Raw genomic sequence first — 22,462 nt, 5'->3', positions numbered from 1 at the left:
ATTTCTCACCACATTTTTAGTGAAATTTAAAGAAAACTAGCCTACTGTTTGATGGCCATGTCTTGAGAAACTAAAGCTAAAGCAAACCTAAAACAAAGCAGCTATGTTTTAATGTCAAAAACATTTTTTGGTGCAAGTGTCAGGTAACTGTATTTTCTGGTTGTTGCAGACGGTATCATGCTTGACAAGGGCATGAATCTTTAACAGATGTGCCAAATCCACAAACATTCTCTGACACCCTCGGGAGCTCTTCTCCTGTCCTTTATTGTTATATATATCTATAAAGCATGAATAGTAATATTTAATCAGCATGCAGCAGCTTGGTGTAATTAATCATTCTCTCAGCTTGGGAGAAGTGGGGAGCGCAGTAGGCAGACAGGCACGCTGACATACTTTGGCCAGGTAAAAGGAACCCACTGATAGAGCTATTGTGCTCCTGCTGGCTGTGAAGACTGCAAACCTCTGCTGAGATGGTGTTAAGCCCCATTGGCCTTGTGCAACGCCTGACTAAACATGGCATACCATCTACCACATGGTGAAGTGTTACGTTCATATTTGTAGTGGGTGTGAAAAATCCCTCTGAAGGAAAGGGAAAAACATAATGACAAAAGGTAATTTAAAGGCAGCTGTTTTGGCAGCTCAAAAATAATGATTACTTTCTGTGATTTTATTTCCCAAACACCAATATTTATAGGGTAATTAAATAACAAGTTTCCTTGAATATAATAGTTTTTGTGATAGCTATGTGAAGTGTGAAAACTATTATAATAATTATTTCAAGGTTTGAAGAAGATAGCTAAATGGCCCAATCATTAAAACATAAGACACCCAAATCATCTGATGATTCAATATGAATAAATAAACTAGCATAAAAAAAAAATTAAACTAACTTTAAAAATATATATATTGCTTACTTTTTGTATGGTTTTCCAGGGTTGTAAATGTAAGCATTAAAATAAGTTAATATAATCTTTCCAAGATGCCTTTGTTGTTTTTATTGAATTGTTTTGAAATTTTTTACCATTACTAAAAGAATGTTTTTACCTTCAGAGGGACTACACTTAAGATAAGATATTCCCCATAACAGAAAAAAATAAAATAAAACCATTAGTACAGAGAGAGAGAGGGACTAACCAAGAACCTTACCATTGTTATTTCTTCCATAAACCATCACTGTACCATTCCGCAAACCCGCAAACAGGAAGCGAGCAGAGTGCTTCAGGCACAGCACAGGGCAGCCCTCCGGGTTGTGGAGGGTCAATAGGCATTGGGCTGCAGTGTCCGCGCTCCCATAGACCAGAATGCTGAAAGCACAACAGTAGCACAAGCAAACATGATAAATGAGTGTCATTTGAAATGACAGAGTAGCTCGTTTTCATGCAGTTTGATTTAACAGTGCACGAAGCATTTCACATGTGGAACCACTCTGTCTTTTGCTTGCTTTAAATGCCACCTGAACTTTACAGCATCTTATTCTACTCACGATGAAAACTGCATATTGCTGTTTATTTATCTCTGGCAAAATAAAAATCCGCAGCATTGGAGCTGACAGTCTTATGAGACTTGAAATTGTTAATTTGTTTTTCTTTTTAATTTCTTTTTGCATAGATAGATGAGTTTTTTCCCTAGATAGGTTACATTAACTCAAGGATAATGAGTCAGCACAAGTAAACTACCCTGGTTTGTTTTTTTCAGTCACATCTGTGACTAAAAGCACTCCACAATCCCTACTGTTAATTAAAGATACATACAATGGTAACAATGTGTTATCTGGAGGTGAGTGTGCTTTCTGTGAGAAAATCAAAAATCTATTCACTGTTGCTGTGACTGGAGACTGAGATTAAATCTATCCTCTAAACCTTTGATCTCCTCAGTGAGGGCATCAAAAGCTTTATTGGATTTAAAAATGAAACTGATCTTTGCACAAGTGGCAGTATTGATACTTTGCAGGGATATCAACTCTGACTTCTTGTTTTGATGAAATATTGACAAGCAAATCTTTACAATTGAAAATCACATAGGGGCCTGGCAAATGATAGTATCTGATTTTATTTTTTACTGAAAGGCATTTTGTTACATTTTTAAGAATAAAGTGCTTACCGGCCATCATCTAATCCAACACATATGTTGGTACCGGTCCCTGCGGTGGCCTTATGAATGCCCACGTCTTCCTCCTCTGTTGGTGAAGGCGCCTGCACATACTCCAAGCATCGAATCGCAGAATTGATCTGTAGGCTCTTCACAGCCCGTGGGGTAGGCCTGTTGAGGGAAAAAATCTCTATGTGGCCCTGAAAACCTTCGTCTGCACCAGCCACCTGTATGGAACAAAATAAAATCTCATTGAAAAAGGACAAAGACTTAAGCAGGAAATACTGTTTATAAATTTTAATCTTTCATCTCTGTAATATCCTGAAAACTTCAGCTGATCAGATGGATTTGATAAATTACAGAAAACATTTTCTTTGTTTAGCGTTTAGAATGACTCCATTTAATAAGATGATTATATTGAAATTATCGGAATATTTATATTATTTATATTGGTTATAGGAAAAGCCTTGCGGTGCGTTGTTTCTATGTAAACATGGCGTCTTCCACTTTCACTGATTCTCTGCAGTGTATTTCTGACTCGATTAGTGCATCATTTCTACCGGATTTTCACAATATACAATGGACAGAGGAACTAAGAAGTTCATGTCATCTTTTTTGAGATCAAGGTGTTTGAGCCACGCGATGCCTCCAACATTGTGCACGTCACAGTAAAATGCTTTCACTCGATGAGGAAAACGGCAGATCCACACACCCTCTACATCAATATAGCTGTTTACAAAATCACTAATGCCTATTGTTCTTGCAAGGCTGCGTAAGTTGGGCATTCATCGTTTTGTAGGCTACTTTTGAAATCAGTGGGTGATTCCTGTGGTGTAGAAGTTGTATCAGTGCTGCTATTATGCTGTACTTAGTTAACGGGAAGCGTGTGTCTGTGAGACGGCCACACATGTGGTAGCCGTGCTAGAAATAGAATGGGCATCAGCCAATGAAACACGGCCCCTGTGGTAAGATCCATTCAGTTCCCCCTCGCCCCTCTACAAGGGGTGAGAAATGAGAAATTTCTCACCCACTCCTTGACTCCTCACTCATGTGAGGAGTCTTGAAGCTATTTCTGCCAAGAAGCTGTTGTGTGGCTTTTGTCCATCAAAGTAGCTGGATCCGACCAGTCAAGATGCTTGATCGACCTTTAGAGACTGGTGTTATAAATGTTTATTTTGTATTGTGCAACATGGTAAGCTGTCTATTTGTCTAATAATGTTTTTATTTGTTTCCATGTCGTGGACATATTTATGGCTTTTGAGAGCATGACTGTTCCATTGACTTCATGGTTCCAAAGTGAGGAACCTGCAGAATATTCCAAAATCCAGTGGTGAGAAATCAATCAAGAGAAACCAACTCATTTCTGAAAAGAGGTGAAAAAATAACAGATTCTGAGAGCTGCTGGATTACAGTGGTGAAATAAGACTTTGGTATTTCTTAATCTCTTAATTTTTTTCCCCATTTCTAACCATCCCTCCTAATTTAAAACAGATTTTAAAATAATGTATTATTATGAATAAAATGGTAATTTCTTTATCAGATGTGACTCTTTTTCCTTTAAAACATTAGTAAAGTTTTTTTTTTTTTATAATCGGTAAAATTTGTTACTCAGTAGAAAGGTGTAATCAATATTTCAAATACATTTTGTCTGACTGATTGACTAAAGACAATTTTGAAAGTTGATCACCAATGACTGGTTTATTGACATTCATGTATTTTGAAGTTAGAGATATCTTTGTCATTCAGCTATGCAAATATACTTGATGGTATACTTATTACAAAGATTATTCTATTGAAACTGAGAAAATTCAGAAAGCAGTTGTCCTCAGATCATTGTTAAACTGTTTTACATATCTTTAAATTGTGAAGGTCAGAGGAGAACTTGTCTTAGTTTGCAAGTTTCTCAGAAGTCAACAATGGAGGTTTAAAAAAATGTGTGGATCATTGATCCTTTCAGACCTTGTCATCTTTTTATCCCCACACTCTTTCTCATAGCACATTGCATAATATCATCCCAAGAGATCAAACAATCATCTAAACGTCTGCAGTCTTTTTATCACTGAAGAACAGAGAGGGTCTCATAAGTTTCTGAAGAGCTTTGAGTTGCCTGACAATGAGTTTTTTTTTGTTTTTTTTTTGCTGCCTAGATCAAATGTGAGATATATTGCTACAGTCAAGCCAAGATAGAATAAAAATAAAATCATTTTCAATTAACTCAACTGACTTCTTATAAGAAATTATATGAGGTCACGCCATACACTTTCAGATCCTGTTTTCAGGACCAATGAAATTTAATATCAACATAGAGCAGCTGAGAGTCTATGGTGTTTGGTCGCACTTTGGAAAATAATTCACTCATACAGCATCCAAAGATGTCTTTGAGACTTCCAAGAGGAAGAGGGAAGTAAAAATGATACCATACTAAGGAAGACAGCAAGATATTCCCATGAAACTACACCAGTCATAATGAGTGCAAGAGGATCCAACATGTCAGAGTTAGTGGAAATCTAACAAGCCGAGATTTAATTGGGGCTTGACTTCGTATGAACCACTGTTGTATTGGTTTTTACGTTTCCTTTTAATTCCCAGTGCTGAAATAAAATAGGAAAACAGAAGTCATCCAACCTCTCTCTGATTAAATTTCAGTTAAGGTGGCATTGTTGTCATTGCCAAACAATCCCTGTGTTTTGGTTCTAATGTGATTTAAATTGTTATGCCTGTAGGAGGTCAGACAAATATGACTTTCATAGAAAAGAATCCCACCTGCTTGCTGTAAAGACAGCAAGGAATTATTTTCTCTGTATAAATCATAACATGTGAGTGAGACATGGGCTAAATATAGTATTTAGCTTTTCTCTGCAACACTCATCCTTATTTGCATGCAATCATTTGTTTGATTTGTATCAGCACACAGAATCTGGACAGGAGCAATCCTTTGGGCTCTTGAAAATGAGCCAGAACAAATAATGGTCTGTTGCACAGGGTGAAAAGAAGATTGGGAGCACTCATCTTGCAGCAAAGGCTCCCCCCTCCAAAACAGAACAGTTTCAAGTCACTGAAGAACAACAGCCAGAAGCAGTCCAGACTCAGCCAGGCATTTTAACATTCTTTTCTCATATTCATCTAATTTAAGTTGTAAGTATCTGTTGAAAATACTGTGTTCTAGTGACATCATTGGCATTTATATAAAATATCAAACAACTGGAGTTGTGTCCTGCACAACAGTTGTGAAATACAGTTGTGTTCTGCTTTAATCACAAACCTAAATCAGTTAAATGCTCTAGTATCATTGAGCAGACTGTTGCTATGAAACCAGTGAAAAGCAGACAGAATAAAGTGGCTGTGTCTGAATCACTTAATATAAAGTAAAAAACTGAAGGCTAAAAGTTCATTTATTAACCCTGACATGGATGCATCTACGCTTTTCTCTACAGCAAATGTATTCTGGTTGTACACAATAGGAAGCAAAAGGGCAGCATTTGAGGAGATTTTGTTCCCAAGCATGAGAACTACGAGGGTAGAAAAAGTGGGATGGGGAAGGTGAAGGCATTCAGGCAAACATTGCAGTATCAGGCTGATTAGACACAATGTCATTACTCTGATCAAAGCGTGCAGAAATCCCCATAGCCCATCTCACTTTAACATGATTAGTGTCATCCCTTATTTGACAAGGCTGCCAGGGAGGTAGAACCAACTGGGGGCGTGAACATTCAGCCACTAATTATTCATACTGGAACCGCAGGCCTTCACTATTATTATGATTATAATTATTAGAATTATTGCCATTAATATTTTATTTTTGAGGAAAGTGCTTTGTTTATGTTTTGTAACATATTGTTTTAAATAGCTTCTCATGATAGCAAATGCAAAAGAGTCACGTTTAGAAGTCAAAGAGCTGACTAAATGGCTTGAATCATTTCTTTCCAGAACTTCAAACATTACAGATTACTCTAAAGTTTTTTATTCAAAACAAGATCTCTTTTTTTATTTTAAACTTCATTTTCAAAATCTTTTTTAGAAAGATGCTGAACAACTGGGGTGAACATAAAAATTTTCCAGTTTCCAGTTTCCAGTCATCCAACTGCCCTCAGAATGTAGTTATGCTTCTATAACGAAAAAAAGTATCATTATTTATCTCACAGTACTCAATTTTAGTAGGTTTTTGATGTTTTTTTCAAACACCAAAAACATCAAGCCAAACAGGTAAAGATTTCTCTTTCTGTCCTCAGATAAACATGACTTTAGTACATTTCAGAAAACCAAAACATATGTGAATATTTCCCTCTGAAATGACAATATGACAAAGTTCATGCAGGTACCATCTCAAACATTTTTTAAATTATGTGTCAGTAAGTGGAAAATATCAAAATTCTATTGGAGAGGAAAAAATGCTTTGCAAAGGATTATGGAATCAAAATAAAAGTTTTCTAAAAACCTTTATTGAAATGATGCAGTGCCCAATATTTGAATAGTGCTCTGCTTATTTTGAAGTATATTATTACCAGATTTGTGATGAAATCTAGTTGTAGGACATATCAAGATAGTGAAATGCTTAAATATTTCTTGTCAATGTGAAATTTATCTCTCAAAACTAATTTTGGTTAATGCCAGTAATTGACTTTGTTTAGTGAGTTTTATTATGAGCTTCAGATATAAGGTGAGTGCTTTAAGCTTGAGACCCACTTGTATATGTTTTACATTTTGAAACTAGACTTAGCATTTTTATGAAGAAACCATATGCATTGGGTTGATTTAAAATTTAATGGACAGAGAGACAGAAAAGAAAGAAGGAGACACAAGTACACGGATGAAAGATGGATAGAGAGAATACCAGAAAACAACAAAAATCTGCTCCTACACCCACAGAAAGAGAGGAAAAAACAGAATAAAAAATGTTGCGACAACATATGTAACTGTAACTAAAAAAGTGAACACCTTCTATACTATCAGATTTAAAAAGGTGGGGTATCAACATTAGCTTTGCAGACAGATGTCTTTCTGTGTAATGAAACAGCTTTATTTTCAGACATAATCAATCTGTCTTGCAGGTGGATCATTCTGGGTTATTATGACCACACCTGAATCCAAATCTAAGTAAGAAAAGTTTAAAATGATGAGCTCTCATGATGTGGTAAAGATCTGACTTTTCAAGAGTGATCTGTTTAAACTGTAATGGCAAGTAAAATATAATTTGTTGCAAACTAATGTTATTATCATATAAGTAACAAAGCATTTTATCATGTACCTTGTGCGATACCAAATGAATGTTTCTAAAAGAGCATTTACAGAGCTAAAAACAAGCCCAAAATCTTTTTAAGGTTACTCAACTGATTGTAAAGGGTAAGTGGGTATATGCAGATAAGCAGGGTCTGATGAAGCAAAGATCTGATGGTGGGCACAGTAGAAGAAAGCATGGTTTCATCTCATTACTTGATGATTTGAGGGCGTATTCAATGGATTAGTTGTTTACCAAAATATAAAATTGCTGCATATCTACATTATGTAGGACTAAGGTTATACAATATACTTAAAAACGTAGTGTGCAAAGAGCTGCAAAGTCAAAAGGGAAACACAGCTTTGTTATACATTTATGTGGTGGTAAATACTAGAGAATTAAAATGCTGAAAATAAAACAATTTCAGGCAGCAATCAGGAATGGGGCCAAGAATGCTAATGATGTCATTTCCTCATCTGAGTGAATGTCGAATCTCCTTTAGAATGGCACCTCAAATGCAATTAAGTCTGAGACGCAGGGCCTCACTCTCACTCTTGGAGGGCCAACACTTGATTGAACCACCTTTTAGGTCAAAAGAGGTATACCTGATAAATTAACCAGCCTTTCCACTGTGGCCAGGGACAAAAATGGAAACTTTTGAAGAGAAAAAAAGATGTTCTGCTTTGTTTTTTCCACTCTGAAATCTTTTCTTATCCTAGATTGTGTTAAATTCCTGAAAGGTCATGTGTAGTGAAGAGGTAGTGTTTGAGAATGATTTGTCCCACTCATCATAAAATTGTGTGCTGCAGTTGTTTACTACTCACAGCAATATTAAAATCATTTGCAATAGTTTCCAGGGGACAGTTTTTTTTTATTCCCATTTACAGCAATAATATTTAAATAGTAACTGCTGTGAATGGTATGTGCAAGAGTCTGCATTTCTTCATGTGTCACTATCATAACTTACCCAGAGGTAGCCTTGAGGTAAAGAGGTACTTGCTGCAGAAAAGCCCAACAATGCACAGTTAACAGGGTTGTGAAGAGCAGTTTCCAGCTAAAAGAAGAGAAAAAAATATTGTTGTTATGCATGTCTTCAGACAGTAATTCCATTGTCTTTTCAATATATTATTGTAATCCTAGTTACCATGGGGTAAGCTGGTTTGAGAAATTCTGCAACAAAATTATGTATGGGAATCTGTAACTTTTAAGTGTATATGAGATTTTTTTGTTAATTTTTTTCAGAGCAGCCTATAAATAAAAGGACTGAGAGACAGAAAAACCACGCACTATTTGAAGGAGTGCGATTGAATAGCAAGGAGCACATTCAATTGAATTCTATAGAATTTCAAAAGAATTCTATAGAATTTCAAAAGAATTCTATAGAATTTCAAAAGAATTCTATAGAATTTCAATAGAATTTGAAATTCTATTTTCAAATTACTGGGTAGGCTTGTAGCCTACCATCACTGAGTAGGCTTGTAGCCCACTTTCACCATCTCAGGGGATAAAGTAAATGATGTAGACAGATTTTTAGTTTGGATCGTACAGGACCTTTTATCAGCATAAACAAAAAAAGCCAAGGCTGAGGAGCTTAGTTCAAGTCAGTGACTTTTGAAATCTACAGTAGCTTTGTATTTCAGAAGAATATTCATGCTTTTTGAATGAGAGTTAAAAGACAAAATGATTTAGAAGGATAATGTTTTTCAATGGCTACGCGTTTTGGAGGCCAAGTAAATTATGCTAAAATAATTCTACTCATACTAAGAGGACTAAAGCACCTGTTTCCACTTTGTCAAAATCAATGATCTGTCAAATAGATAAAATAAATATACATTGCTTATTTATATTGCACAAATGTTTGCCTGAAATGGAGTGACTGAGGTTGACATTTACAAAATGAAGTGCATGTGTGATAGTACACCAACAACCTCTAACCAGGAGCTCTCTATTTGGGAATGATGATTACTTTGGAATATGACCGCTAAAGGTAGGCCATGTAGCCGATAGAACAAATAATTGTGTGTTGTTGGGGTAATGGAGGCCAGAAGTGGGTGAGTTGCTGAATTCTAGAAGAGGAAGAGAGTAAGTGAGAGAATGAGAATGTGGAGAGCATTGGCGACGAGAGCTCCATGTCTTTAACTGTCGTCCTCTATGGCAGTATGCATCAATCACAGGTAATTTATAGCTGCCCATGGCAAAGACCCTCCCTCTTTTCTCTCCATTTGGGGTTGTTTGTAAACACTAGACAAAAAAAGACACTGGCCAGATCACTGCTCTCCTTACATGCTCTGCAAAGCATTCCTCGTCTTTTTCTGTCTGTGCCCATCCATTCAAATTCATTCCAGAGATGCACAGCTCATCCTCTATCAATCTATCAGTCCTGTGTTCCCAATTCTCCTTCCCATCATTCACACTTTTTTATGCCTGCCCTCTTTCTTTTATCTTTGTCTTTTGTCTCCTGATGCCTCTTTTCCTTTTCAAAAGCTGTGAAATGTTTTTTGATAGGTAATTAAGCAATAACCATAAATGGTGTCCATTTGGAAAAGCCCTGTGGTGAAAGAAAGAGAGCTCTGTAATGGACCAGAGGGACTGAAACTCTATAGCGCATAGTGCTAGCGGTTCACTACTGAATGGATTTTATCAGTCACCTGAGACTGGCAAGCATCGTAGGCCAATCTTCATAGACTTTGATAGCATTGTGTCTGAGTACATTGTACCATTAGTGTTAGAATACTAGAAACGTGTCCATGGTAAATCTGCCCTCTACTGCTTTGTATGGTATTCAAAAGCAGTAATGTAGGATTTCGAGTGAAAAGAGTAAATCTCAGTTTATTTATATTAGAGTACTAATTAGCAGCTTGCAAATGACCCCGTACTTAAGTGTGCATTAAAAGAGGCAAACCATTTTCCACAATGGATGCTTAAATGTAAAGGTGCACAATTATTGAATATATCACCGAGCTACTCAGTCTGTGCGAATGACAAACCTTAAATATTACATGAAAATCTTTTGATTAAAAAATTGGTCGCAATGAATGAAGTATACTATGACCCCACTGCATTAAAAAAGTAGTAATGTCTATAATCAATACAGTGAACTAGTGGTCCACTTACTGGACCTCTTAAAACAACCAATGGAGAGAGCAGGGTGAGCATAACAACAAAGCCTGTAAAATAGTTTCTATCTGTGAATGTGCTAATTATATTGACACTGGCACACGGAAAATGTGGCCCTAAAGCAACGTCCATATTACAGGCACTCCCAAAGCTAATATGGTATCAGTGAGGCCCCATTTAAAAATCAATGACATCCAAGCTTTCTCAAAGTCTTCAGTGGATGTCGGACACACAGCCTGTGTGTCCGTCTGGAAGGCTGTAGGAGTGGAATAGAGAGAGTAAAGAAATCCTCTTGTGTGGGTGCATAATGAGAAGGAAGGGTGATCTTGTAAGCCAGTTGAGGAGATTTGAAGAAGGATTGCAGGGAACATGAGGAAGGAAAGGGAGGAAATCGGCAGGTGAGCCAATTAAAGAAGGATTTGTTAATGTGATGGGAGGGCAAATTTCTAGCTGTTTGTCACCAATGACTCCAAAGAGCATTACTCCCACCTATCATCTCAAGAAGTTGTATTCCATTTACTGGTTTAAGGATATCAGCGCAGAAACATTTACTGTTTGTCTACAAGTTACATTTCAAGTGTAAAGCTTAATCTCCTTCCTGTAGGATGAGAACATTTATTGTCAACATTCCTTATAGATTATGAAGACTTTTTGCCAAGAGATACTGTGGTACACCCCTTGGCACATTATGTCAGCAGAAGCAAGTAGCAATAGTTATTGGTTGTAGTCTAACATGACAGGAAAGAGTTTTAATGATTCATGCTTTTGGCTGTCAGACTGTCAGAGCAGTGCTCCCTTGGTAAATATGGCTTCTCCAAATCCAATTAAGGTTGTTTCAATTCCCAAGGCTACTAAGTTGCACTGTTTTTCCTTAAAGCAATTTCCCCCTGTAAGCACTGTGAAATCTTTTTCTTCTCAATGTGTGGAAGACAGAGATTTGTGACAACTGCTTTCCAAAATACAACAGTGCATTATATTAACTGGAGACTTTTAATGTTATTAATGATGATATGTACGACAACAATTGCATTGTTGGTCTCCACAATTTCTATGTAATAGATATACTTTATTGGAAATAGTGCTCTACAGCCGCTTTGTAAAATATTGCCTTATGTGAAAGTCCTGACCACACACTTTTCTAGGCAATTGTAAAAAAAAAAAAAGTGTATGAGCAAATGCTTCTCACGGCACAGTATAGCCTGATGAAAATCTAATAAAAAAATAATATCTCAATAAACAGTCAGTGAACTACGTGTCGTATACAGGACCCAGGGAAAGAAATTATGCCCGTACTTTTTTCTAATTCCAAAGTCACAGGACCTTCTCCCAATTCCACATACCAACAATCTTTTACACGCACTAAGAAGCACTAATAGAAAACTTCCACTGTTTATTAACTGGTAATTGACTGGTGCAGGAACTCCCTCTCGACTGCAACTCCACCGCCTAAGGCTAGAGGTAGGACAGCCACAAAGTGAACAGCCAGTCAACCTGAAATTATACCCAGACCACTGTTACAGGTAATGGAAACTAAAGAAGCTGAAACAGAAAAAATTGGGCAAAGTTGATCTGCAGGTAATCAAGATGGAAATCTATAATGGACAGTGATGTAGGTTCATTGTTAAAACTGAATGGGTGGTTTCAAAGCTCTAGCAATTACAGGATAAGGGTAAAAAAAAAAAAACAATTAACTGGAATTATTTTTTGAGCAATATACTACTTATTAATGATGCAATGAGACCTAATTATGCAAGACATTTAGCTAAACATGTTCAGAAGAACAAATCACACACATAGAAAAGAAATCTGAATGATTGTAACTGTATTTTTTTCTTAAAGATGTGCTAGATTCACTTTCTTGGCAATGGAGAGTGCTATCTAATATTGACTATATTGATTGCATAGGTGATCAACAGATGACATGAGGGTAAAACTCATTACTAGGATTAATATTATTACTATGCTGACAAAGCTTTCTGTGGCTTCATATGCTTTAGAAGATTGAGACAGATTCTACATGAAAATACAGACTCCCATCATAGTATTGTCATAAGATATCACTCAGAGCAAATTGATATTGATTGAGCCTTCACTGTAAAAGGTTTCTGATTGGTATTTTCTGACTACTATGATACAAAAAAATACCACTCACAACTGTAATAGAAATTCTGGAGGGGTCAAAATTTCAGGTTTTTGTTTAATTTGTCACTTGTCTGTTTTTTTTTTTTTTTTTCCATAAGCAGATGGCTATTTAAAAGAGTGAACCATCTGGGAAGCCTTTGTTAAAAACAGTTTGGAAAAGGGCATGCACTTTCAAACATATTTGGCAGGTAAGTGGATGAGCCATCTGTCTGTCACCATATATTCCAAGCTAGATCCAACCAGTCCGATCAACAGTATGGAGCCTGTTGGTACAATCAAACTCCCGCTGAAGTCAGTAGGGAAAAACTGCATAAACATCTGTTATGTTGAGAAAAGCCATAAGTGTAGTCCTTTTTCAGTTTTCTGTGGGTTAGCTCTGAGATAGTTGACAAAATAAGCATGTATGGGGCTGTTTGTTGACTCACCATATCCAAAATACATGAGTGATTCCGTGGTAATATATTGATAGGACTGGCACATATAAACTAAATACACTCCTAAAACAGTATGATTTAAAAAAAAATCTTTTAAAATGTTAGCAAAGACAAGATATCAAGAAACCACTGTGGGTGTGTAATGGTTTATTTTTATCTCATTTTATTACACTGTACAGCTTGTCACTCTCTGCTTGAAACAACAAATCTTTGCTCTTTTCTCCTTAAGTTTTACCTCTCCCTGACCTTTTCTGCCCTGATTGATCAAGTGATTTGTCAGAAATGGCAGAGTTCCAGACAGCTGCTCTTTGAGGCGCACAGATCTTCCCTTTAGGCAGTTGATATGCAGAAGTATCTCATGTTGCTGTGACTGGCGAAACCAAGGAAAGAGATGTATATATCTATAGATACATACACTGGAATTGTGTCAAGTAACAGACAATATGGAAAAGGAAAAAACAGAGCTTTTGTTGAAAATAAATGGATTTATCACATTAAGGCATTATTTGAGACATACAGGTTGTAGAAACTCCCCTGACCAATCTGAAATTTGACCTAATAGAACAATAGAGGCTCAAATGTTATCAAAAATTAGGACTTTTATAATTTTCCAGTTTAAAGGTCAGGAGCATACTGCCCACTCACAAGAAGAATTGCACTTGCTAAGGATGAAGCCAACTGTGAGAAAGCAAATATGCCCTCAAAGATTGTATTTCTTCAGGAGTGACCTCCTCAAGGTGATACTGGTTTACCATTAACAGGAACTAGTTATAACATAACCCCTGCAAGGTAAAAACAATCTATTCATGTTCATTATTCATTTTCTAAATACGTTAAGTAAAACTGAAAAACAAACTGATCCATTAAACTACAAGAGGACGAGGCGCTCTGTATCCACGTTCATCACAGAAATTTTATAATACATCTTGTTTACCATGATTGCAATACCCAAATTTGGACAAATCGACTCTTATGAAATTTAAAAGATAACACATCTGATCAAATCTAAATAACTCTGGGCAACTTCCTGCCAGTAGATATCATTAACTGCATATGTGACCATATTTCATTACAAGAGAAAATGGGTAGATTATAGATAATTGCGTGCAAACCACAGTTGCCAAAGTGGGTACAAGTCCTCCACATGATGAATATGGATTGTTGCATTGTTGATGAAAAACCTCCCAGAAAAAAGTTATCAAAATGACCATGCTGCAAATGTGACAAATTCTGAAGGTGGAGCTTTCATCTTTTTATGAAACATTCTAATTTCTGACATCAACAATGTCAAAAATGATCAGTCTGTTATAATTTTTGTCAAAAGTTATAAAGTAAATAAAGACAGCATGGAGTAAAATGTCTTAAGTACTTTTGACAGGAATACTGTTTCAAAATCTGAGACTTTAATAAGTAGAAATAATAAAATATTACTTGTCATTCTCAGACCTTTACTCAGCTATTGATATATGTACAGAAGGATCCAAATAATAGGGTCATATTCAATAACTTAAAATATGCATCCCCGCTCATTTGAACCTTTTGAAAATTGACAACCTTTAAGCAGGCATTCAATATACTTTACAATAAGGCTACATTTCTATATTAAAGATTTTTGTTGGTCTGATGTTATGTTCTAGCTTTAAATGTTGTGTTTTCATTTACTATAGGAGAAAATGCACCATAAGTAACAGAAATAGAGGCTTTCAAACAACCATCTGTGGGTAATCTACAGTAATATGGTTTATTTAATGATGACGTTTCTGAAATAAATTGACATTTCAGTGATATTCAAATTTTCTGAATGGGTCTGCAGAGAGCAAGTTGATTATTTGGTCCTTAAACCTATTACCTTTAGTTCTAAAATAGAAGAAAGAGGTATTCCAAGCGTTAAAATTTTTATGAGCTCACTTCTATATTTAGGGTCAATGATAACATGTATACAATTCACCCCCAACCCAATCTCCTTTTTTCAGAGAAGACAAACAGTTAAAGTGATGAGAAATGTTTTAAACTGGCGATACCATCACTAAAGAGAGGCAGTAGTCTCTAGTATCAACTGTCAGCCAAATATAATGTAGTGTTGACTTCCTTTTCCAGGTGGTTTAACAACTGGCTCTTTGATTCATGAGTTCCCAGCTTCTCACAAAATGGCTGCGGCAGACAATTTACCTAAACAAAGACTGGAAGGCTTAATGACATATGAAATCGCAATCAGCTTTAAAATGATTAATGACCACACTGTATAATCCCTTTAAGTATCTAGAGAGTAAGAACAAAAGCTACTTTAGGAATACCAGCAAAAAAGTTAATCTTTAAAAATTCAAAGTACTCTGATTACAAATTAGTTATTTGAGCAATCGTAACAAGTGTGCAATCGTAACCTGGCCATATGGTGACACCAAAATGTTGTTTGCTCATTATCTGTTTTCTAATAAATCTGACTCTCAAATTAACCTAATTTTAAAAGACAACACGATCAAAGTCAAAACTTGCAGTTCATGTAATTTCATGTGCTTCATGACACCCCTTGATTTAAATTCCCTTAGTACCCACAAGCAGAGATCAAAGGGCCAACCACCTGCTGTGCATGCAGGCCTGTATTAAACACAGAGTATTCAAAGTCATTTGAAGACAATAAGATTAAACCATCTGCAAGTAGATGTGTTGATTTTTAACTGTTCTTAGCTCTGGCAAAGGTCCTTTGGAGGTAGTTTGGGCACAAGGCAAAACCATGTGGTTCTCAGCTTAATATTGAAACTAACTCAGGATATCTCTCAGAATTTAATAAGCACTGTCTGAACAGTAACGATTCCCCGTCTCCCCTAGCTATGCCACAGATTATATCAGCAATAAGTTGAATGACGTTGGAGAGTGGTTTTGCATATCTCTGTTCAGAGCCCCAGCTTGACATTGGTAGGACATTATAAACTCATATTCATGACTCGACTGAGATTTCTTCCCCGTGTCCTTCACTGCTGCAAGACTGCCAACAAATGTGATGCAAATTTACTCTGTTACTGTCCCCCATGTTCACACACCCATACACATGCACTTCAAACCCCCACCCTTCGCCCTCTCGACTCCTTTGACCATGTCCATTTGGACTTTGGATGAAAGTGTCCTACCCCTCCATTAATGGTCTGAAAAAGGACTACAGGCCAAAACTTCCCTGTGTAGTTTATCACTTCCAACATCTTCACTTGTATTTTTCCAGAGGCATCTGCACCAAGCAAAGACAAGCATTGTACAAGAGATTTTCGCCATCCTCAAAGACAGAGGCTGACACAATGGTTTGTCATCATGAACACCCATAAAATAAAACCCTGGGCTTGAGATCAAAACCTATCTTCTGTAATCCCTAATATCTGGGCTGTCATGCCAGCTCAATCCCAACCATGCGGTGCTGGAGCTGCTTTTGCCAAAGACGCTGTGCAGATTAAGGAGCACTTCTTGTATTTGAATCTGTCTCTTCTTGGAAACTTGCTTTCTATTTGGCATCAGATTAGAGAATCCCATATCACAAATGTTTCAAAAATGCTAATGGACTTGCTGAAGCATCACATTGGCCAGTTGAGCTCAGTTCTATATTTAGATTTAAATAGATGTTTTTTTTTTTTTTTCATATTTCCAAAAGATGTTAAATTAAATAAAAACAAAACAGAAAACAAAAAGATTTTCCTACATGTCAAACATTTGCAAACATTTTGTTCAAATTTAATCCTACATTCACAAATGATGTAAACAGATTACAAGGCTGATCATACTAAACATTAAATGAAACTGTAAATATAAAATTAAATTTTCTGCAACACTCAAATTATTCAGATACACACACACATATATATGAACAATTTTAGTCACAATGTAACCGTGTAAAGCCAAGATTCAAATGGTTATTAATCAGACTGATATTCTGCAATAATAAAACATACATTTTTAAGGTTAGAGTCCAGTCATCATATGTCTCCATCTTTATCTCTACTAGCAGCTTATCTTTGATGTAAGAGGTGCCTCATGATTATTTTATTGCAATTGTTGTGAAGGAATTATATCTTAAGCTTTGCAGAAAAAAGCTTTGCTGTTGGCTCCCCAGATTTCACATTGTGCATTGAAACCAAGCCACCAGAAAAAGTTATATATTTATTCTCACCCTTAAAGAATATGAGAGTTCAGAGTATTAACTTTCAATTTCAGACTAATTAAAAAGCAGATTTTGGTTTAAATAATAAAAAGAAACTTTTCATAAACTCCAACTAACTTCAGCTCATATTAATTTCAAACAGAGATAATGGAAGTATGCACTGTTCTTTTTTCTGCTGTTTTCTTAGCAAGAAGGAGTAATGGAAAAAACTGGTGTACCATTGATATGTACAAATTTCTAAGAACGCATTCCTGTTGCTTTCTGAAAGATGACCATTACAAAAACATTTTTATTTAATTTATTACACTACAAGTTGATATTTTTAAATAAACACTTGTCAAGTGAGAACAATTTACTATCACTGCAGAATGGAACACGATAGGGTGTCATTGCAACATTACTGCACAATCTGTCATATACTAACTCTTTTTTTATATTAAACAACATAAAATTTGCTTAGCCTTTTTACAACTAACTGTGCTGTAAACCATTGGTTTGCTATGTAGAAGTGAACACAACGGTCCTACTAGCAGGCAGACCAAAACAACTGTACCAAGACCGTTTGGAGGAGGTGGTTTTGTTAGTTTCCAATAAACTCTAAAGCGGTTCATTTATAGTGTGAATCCTAAGTCGATTTGATACAGCTACCAAGTACACGCTGCAGGTTAGAACCATAGTGTAGTAAGTAAGAATTATAGCAAACATAGGCTGCACGTCTGTCTTGCAAAGCATAAAGCTTTATGCAACTTTCAATAAGTCTTCTCCAAATCCATTCTAAGATAATTTCACATTGTGCATTGAAACCAAGCCACCAGAAAAAGTTATATATTAACAAATTCATCAAATGATTTGGAACAAAGTACACAAACAACAAGTGTAAAAATGCCATTAGATTTATTTGGCTGTTTTCTTTAATGGGCCAAAAAGAACAAATATGAGGTGGATTTTAACTGCTACTATGGTATGCCATGTAATTATCCTAAAGCAGATGTAGTAACAAAACATATGTCTATGTTCTTGCAAATTAATTTGATTGCACTGCTGTTTGTAAGACCATCTTTGTCTTCACATGCTAAGGGAAAGTGAAGCCAAGAGCCTTTTGAGAGAGAAGTCCACAAGGGGAGAAAGAGAGATTTGAGTAACTAATCATCTCCCTAACCCTCAAACCTTCTCTCTGCCCCTAAATTTGCTCGCTCCAAAGAATTCTGTTGTAATAAGGGTTAAAAGGCAGCTTTGAGTAAAATCCAAGAATTTGACCATGTGTTTGTGTCTTGTTTTCATTATTTTCCTTCTTTAATCCCTTTGACATTGACCTACTACAACAAAACTAAGCAGCATCTACTGTTGGGGTTGCCAGATGCTTAAAAGTATTAAGAGGAAAAGCTAATTAACAAAGCAAAGACTAAAGAGAGATAACAGCAACAAACTCTCTGATGTGGCACAATTAGAAATAAAAAAAGGATGCAGGGTTTTCTTCCCCTTTTTTTAAACATAAGTAGTTTTTGCCCATCTTCTTCCCCACATGGATGCATAATCACAGGGAAAGAATGTGACCAAATTAGCACATTTAGCAGATCTGCTGGATTTCCCTTTTGGGTAGTTAATTTGTTCCTGCATGCTATCTTGACAAGTACAGAACGAGCAGAAACCCTTGGCAAGAGAAACAGAACTCCACTCTGAGGCATGGTTTCTGTGTCTATGATTCCCTGTAATTAGTATGTTAACTGTCACAGCAACAGATTGGGCCCTTTGCAAATGACCTCACTGCCAGGCAGTGGGTGTGGCTTTTCTTTAAAATTAAAAGATAAGGAAATGTACTGCCCTCTGTTGGAAAGGACAGGAAAAAGAAAAACATTATGAAAGCAAGGACTTATAAATCCAAGATACAAAAGTAACAAAACAAAGGTCATAAGTGCCACTTCCTTACTGTTTTAGTTGCAACAGTAAAACTGGACAAGTGTAGGGATTTGTTCTCAATTTCTAACAGTAGCCACAATAGTATACAAAACAAAAACTAACAGCAAGAACATTTATATTTCTGTTCTGTTCTTTCCATTATTATATAAATAGGTTGTTTGGTTGATTTAAAAATAAGACAATCTCCACATTTGTGCTATAGCACACTTTTAGGCAGTTGCACTACTTATTTCAGCACCCTCATAATTATGCCAATGTCTGCAACTTTTCTACAGTCTTTCAGCAGTATTTAGGCCCATATGGGGAGAAGTCAGCATTCACTTATGATGTCCATATGTCATGATGCTGGTGGTTTCACACTTTGAAGAAAAGAAAAATAAACAAACTGATCAAACAATGATCCAATAGAGATCAGAGTTTTTAGTTAAGTATTTTCTGAATTGTTCTTTTATTCTATTTTCTCAGAAGCAATGGAACTAAATGAAAAGTTTTCCATGGAATCCCTGCAGTTTGTACCATTTAACACGCCAGAATTTACAAAGTAGTGTTCACTGAAATTTCCCCTTCTGAGTTTTTTTATATCTTTTTTCTTTTGTTGCTGCTGACAGAACACCTCACTTTTTGCGAGTGGAGGTGCACAGCCAGCACTTTTCCGCTTCATTCTTCAAAGTACCCATTGACTATCATTTGAGTTCAATAAACCTGGCTACAAATTCTGCTTAGCACTGGCAAAGTACAAAACAAAAGGATTGACCCCTGCACACTTCTAGCACATTAGCTGAGATTTTGGAAACTGTCACAACTGCCTCAGAGTTGTTCTTATCGAATAACAAAGGTTGACTTGTGACCTGACCTCAGCACAGGGTCCTCTTTGATTGGGAATATTAAGCAGTTGGATGCTGTGTGCTGTCACAATCCTCTGTAATTCTGACAGTGACAAGTTTAGTGTGCCAGGAGTTAGGCTTTGCAGAACAGAGCCACTCTTACCAAAAGAGCCCAGTCAGACCAGCCACACAGACAAGTCTGCCCTGATCCAGTTTCATAATCAGAAATATGACTGACCCTTTGTTAAGCATTTCTTATATTCCATGTCCCTCCTTTGAACTCATGGGTTGAGCAGCAGGGATTTGGTATTGTGAAGGGAGAATTATACTTATATTTTCAATAATTCAAGAGCCTTCTTAGAATTTATAAAATATAGGGGCTAACTGATGCTCCTAAATCAGACAAAAACAAGATCTCACAGTGAGATCCATATTGAATGTGTCTTTGCAAATTAAAACTTTAAAAAAAAAAAATTACTTCAGTAGATTAACAAAACATTTAGTGTATTTGTAATTCTATAGTTGCTTCTTTGGCAATATATATCAGCCTCACCTACTTTATAAACATAGTAGCATGGCATCTAAAGTGGCTTGGGCTCTGCAGCCAACCTTTAGGTCAAAAACATGCATTATAAAAATAATTTATGTTCCCACAAAATAAAAAATTAAAAAGAAAACTAACTTTAAGGAATGTCTAATTATCAATACAACATCCAAGGTCTTTGACATGAGATTTTGTTACTGGTGTACAAACAATATTGTATATTTACCTTGTCATCATTGCTAGCAATCACAACACTCAAGTGAAAGCATTTGCTATGTAAATATCCTGAACTCCACTAACTTATGTGAAATGAAAAGAAACCTGATTTCAGAAAAAAGTTACTTGCAGTTCTACATTGTGCTGCTTGTTTCTTCAGTTTGCCAAAACGATATTATGATGGAGTCAGAGAGAGGACTGCTATGCTTGCGTGGAGAGAATGAGCTTTTAATCCATGCTGTGGCATCTATTCTGAACAAATGCACAAAATGGTGATATCTGTTGCTCTGAAAGGTAGCAAACAACCTTCAGGAAGAACAAAGCAAGCAGCATTGCATAAGGTGTCAACCTGATGCCTGTGGCTTAAATAATTAGAATAAAAAACAGTCTTGGGAAGAGGAAATAAATCATCAGAAAGATCTTGCCTGAGGCAAAGGCCACCTTTTCACACTGTCCTTCTCCTTTTTAATCCATATTTCATGACATAGTGTCTCATCTGTGATATGATACGCACACAGCCTTCACACACAGCTCTTTCATTCAGTCTGGATGCAAGAGCTTTAAGACATTATGTGAGTAAATTAGTTATTCCCCAGACAATGCCATAAACGAAGGCATGAGAACAAAATATGTTTCCTAGTGCAAAAAGATGCCACTCAACAAGCTCATTTTCTGTGCATGCAACCACTTTCATGTGATAGTCGAGTGCTCAGTGCCTCTAGCTTATCACTCCATCAGTGGGGAAGATGGATGACACAGCGAGTAAGAAGAGCATAGACAACATTCTCCTGAAGTACCAGCTAGCCAAGTAAACAAGTGCAGATCCCAGTGACCTCGCAGAAAGCAATTTTAACAGATGCTGAGAAAAGTTACAGCTTGTATCAGGATTAATGGATTTCCAAGCTTAATTGCACATTTTTGTTTAAAGAAAAGGAACAAGATGTAAGCATGAAAGATGATGATAATCTGTGGGATCTATCCGGACTAGTGATGTGCATCAGAGTTAGGATGTGATACTCGGAAAACAGACACAATCCTTTCAGAAGGAAAAAAAAATCTAAAATGGATGCAGCACATAATCCTTCCCAGCAGATGAAATTCTGTACTTAAAATTTTACATGTGGAAATTCTCAAATTGCATGAGTTCTGGCCTATCAGCTATTTCTAACCCCATCCTGCATTAATACTTTTTAAACAAACAGCATTTACCAGAGTTAAAGTCTTGCTTTTGGACATAAAATAACCTTTTTAAGACTACAGAAGAAGCTCAGCGTTCTGGTGTGAATTATGTGGCCAAGAGACTCCCGTTCCCTCAGCATAAAATACTGCAAATATAAAGGGTTCATGTTAGTGTGCAAGGAAGCTTGAAACAGGACAGCAACAAAGCACTGATCTTCTTCAGCGCTTTGCTGAATAAGCTGTTTAACAGAAATACTGTGCACAAGAAAATATGTGTGTCCCAGATAAAGACAGGTATGTAATTTAAGCCCCTTAGTTCCCAACGCATTTGGTGATGCCAGTTGGTAAACAGCTTGCTGTGCTGTCAGATTACTGGCTTGCGTAAATACGCCCTGTATTGGTGTGGAGACTTTGAACTAAGAACTTAACATTTTCAGAGTAATGTCTTTCAGCATCTCAAGTATCTGGAGTAAACGACTGATAAAGTCTTTGTAGGGTATTTCATTTAAAAGTTCATCTGATTTTTCACTGATATTTGCTCCCCTTATCTATATCAACCTAAAGAGCCTGTCTGGGTAGAATGTACTTCAAGCATTAATGTACTAAAACTACAGAATCTGGCATTAATTGTTCCACTTAAAAGTG

At 36.3% G+C, this 22,462-nt stretch overlaps 1 protein-coding gene across 4 annotated transcripts in view; it reads right to left on the bottom strand.

The window, feature by feature from the left end:
• Positions 1-22,462, bottom strand: part of arhgef10la (Rho guanine nucleotide exchange factor (GEF) 10-like a) — a 122,350-nt gene that overhangs the window by 18,170 nt on the left and 81,718 nt on the right. For all 4 annotated transcript variants that reach the window (XM_044122199.1, XM_044122200.1, XM_044122201.1 and 1 more), the window contains 3 exons: positions 8,271-8,357; positions 2,101-2,315; positions 1,147-1,304 (listed from right to left, as the gene is read on the bottom strand). In XM_044122199.1, coding sequence (XP_043978134.1) covers positions 1,147-1,304; positions 2,101-2,315; positions 8,271-8,357 — 460 coding nt within the window. The remainder of the gene's footprint in view (positions 1-1,146; positions 1,305-2,100; positions 2,316-8,270; positions 8,358-22,462) is intronic.

The sequence above is a fragment of the Gambusia affinis genome, linkage group LG07, assembly GCF_019740435.1.
Source record: "Gambusia affinis linkage group LG07, SWU_Gaff_1.0, whole genome shotgun sequence".
In the NCBI taxonomy this organism is placed as follows: Eukaryota; Metazoa; Chordata; class Actinopteri; order Cyprinodontiformes; family Poeciliidae; genus Gambusia; species Gambusia affinis.
This window is presented reverse-complemented; position numbering and strand designations above follow the sequence as displayed.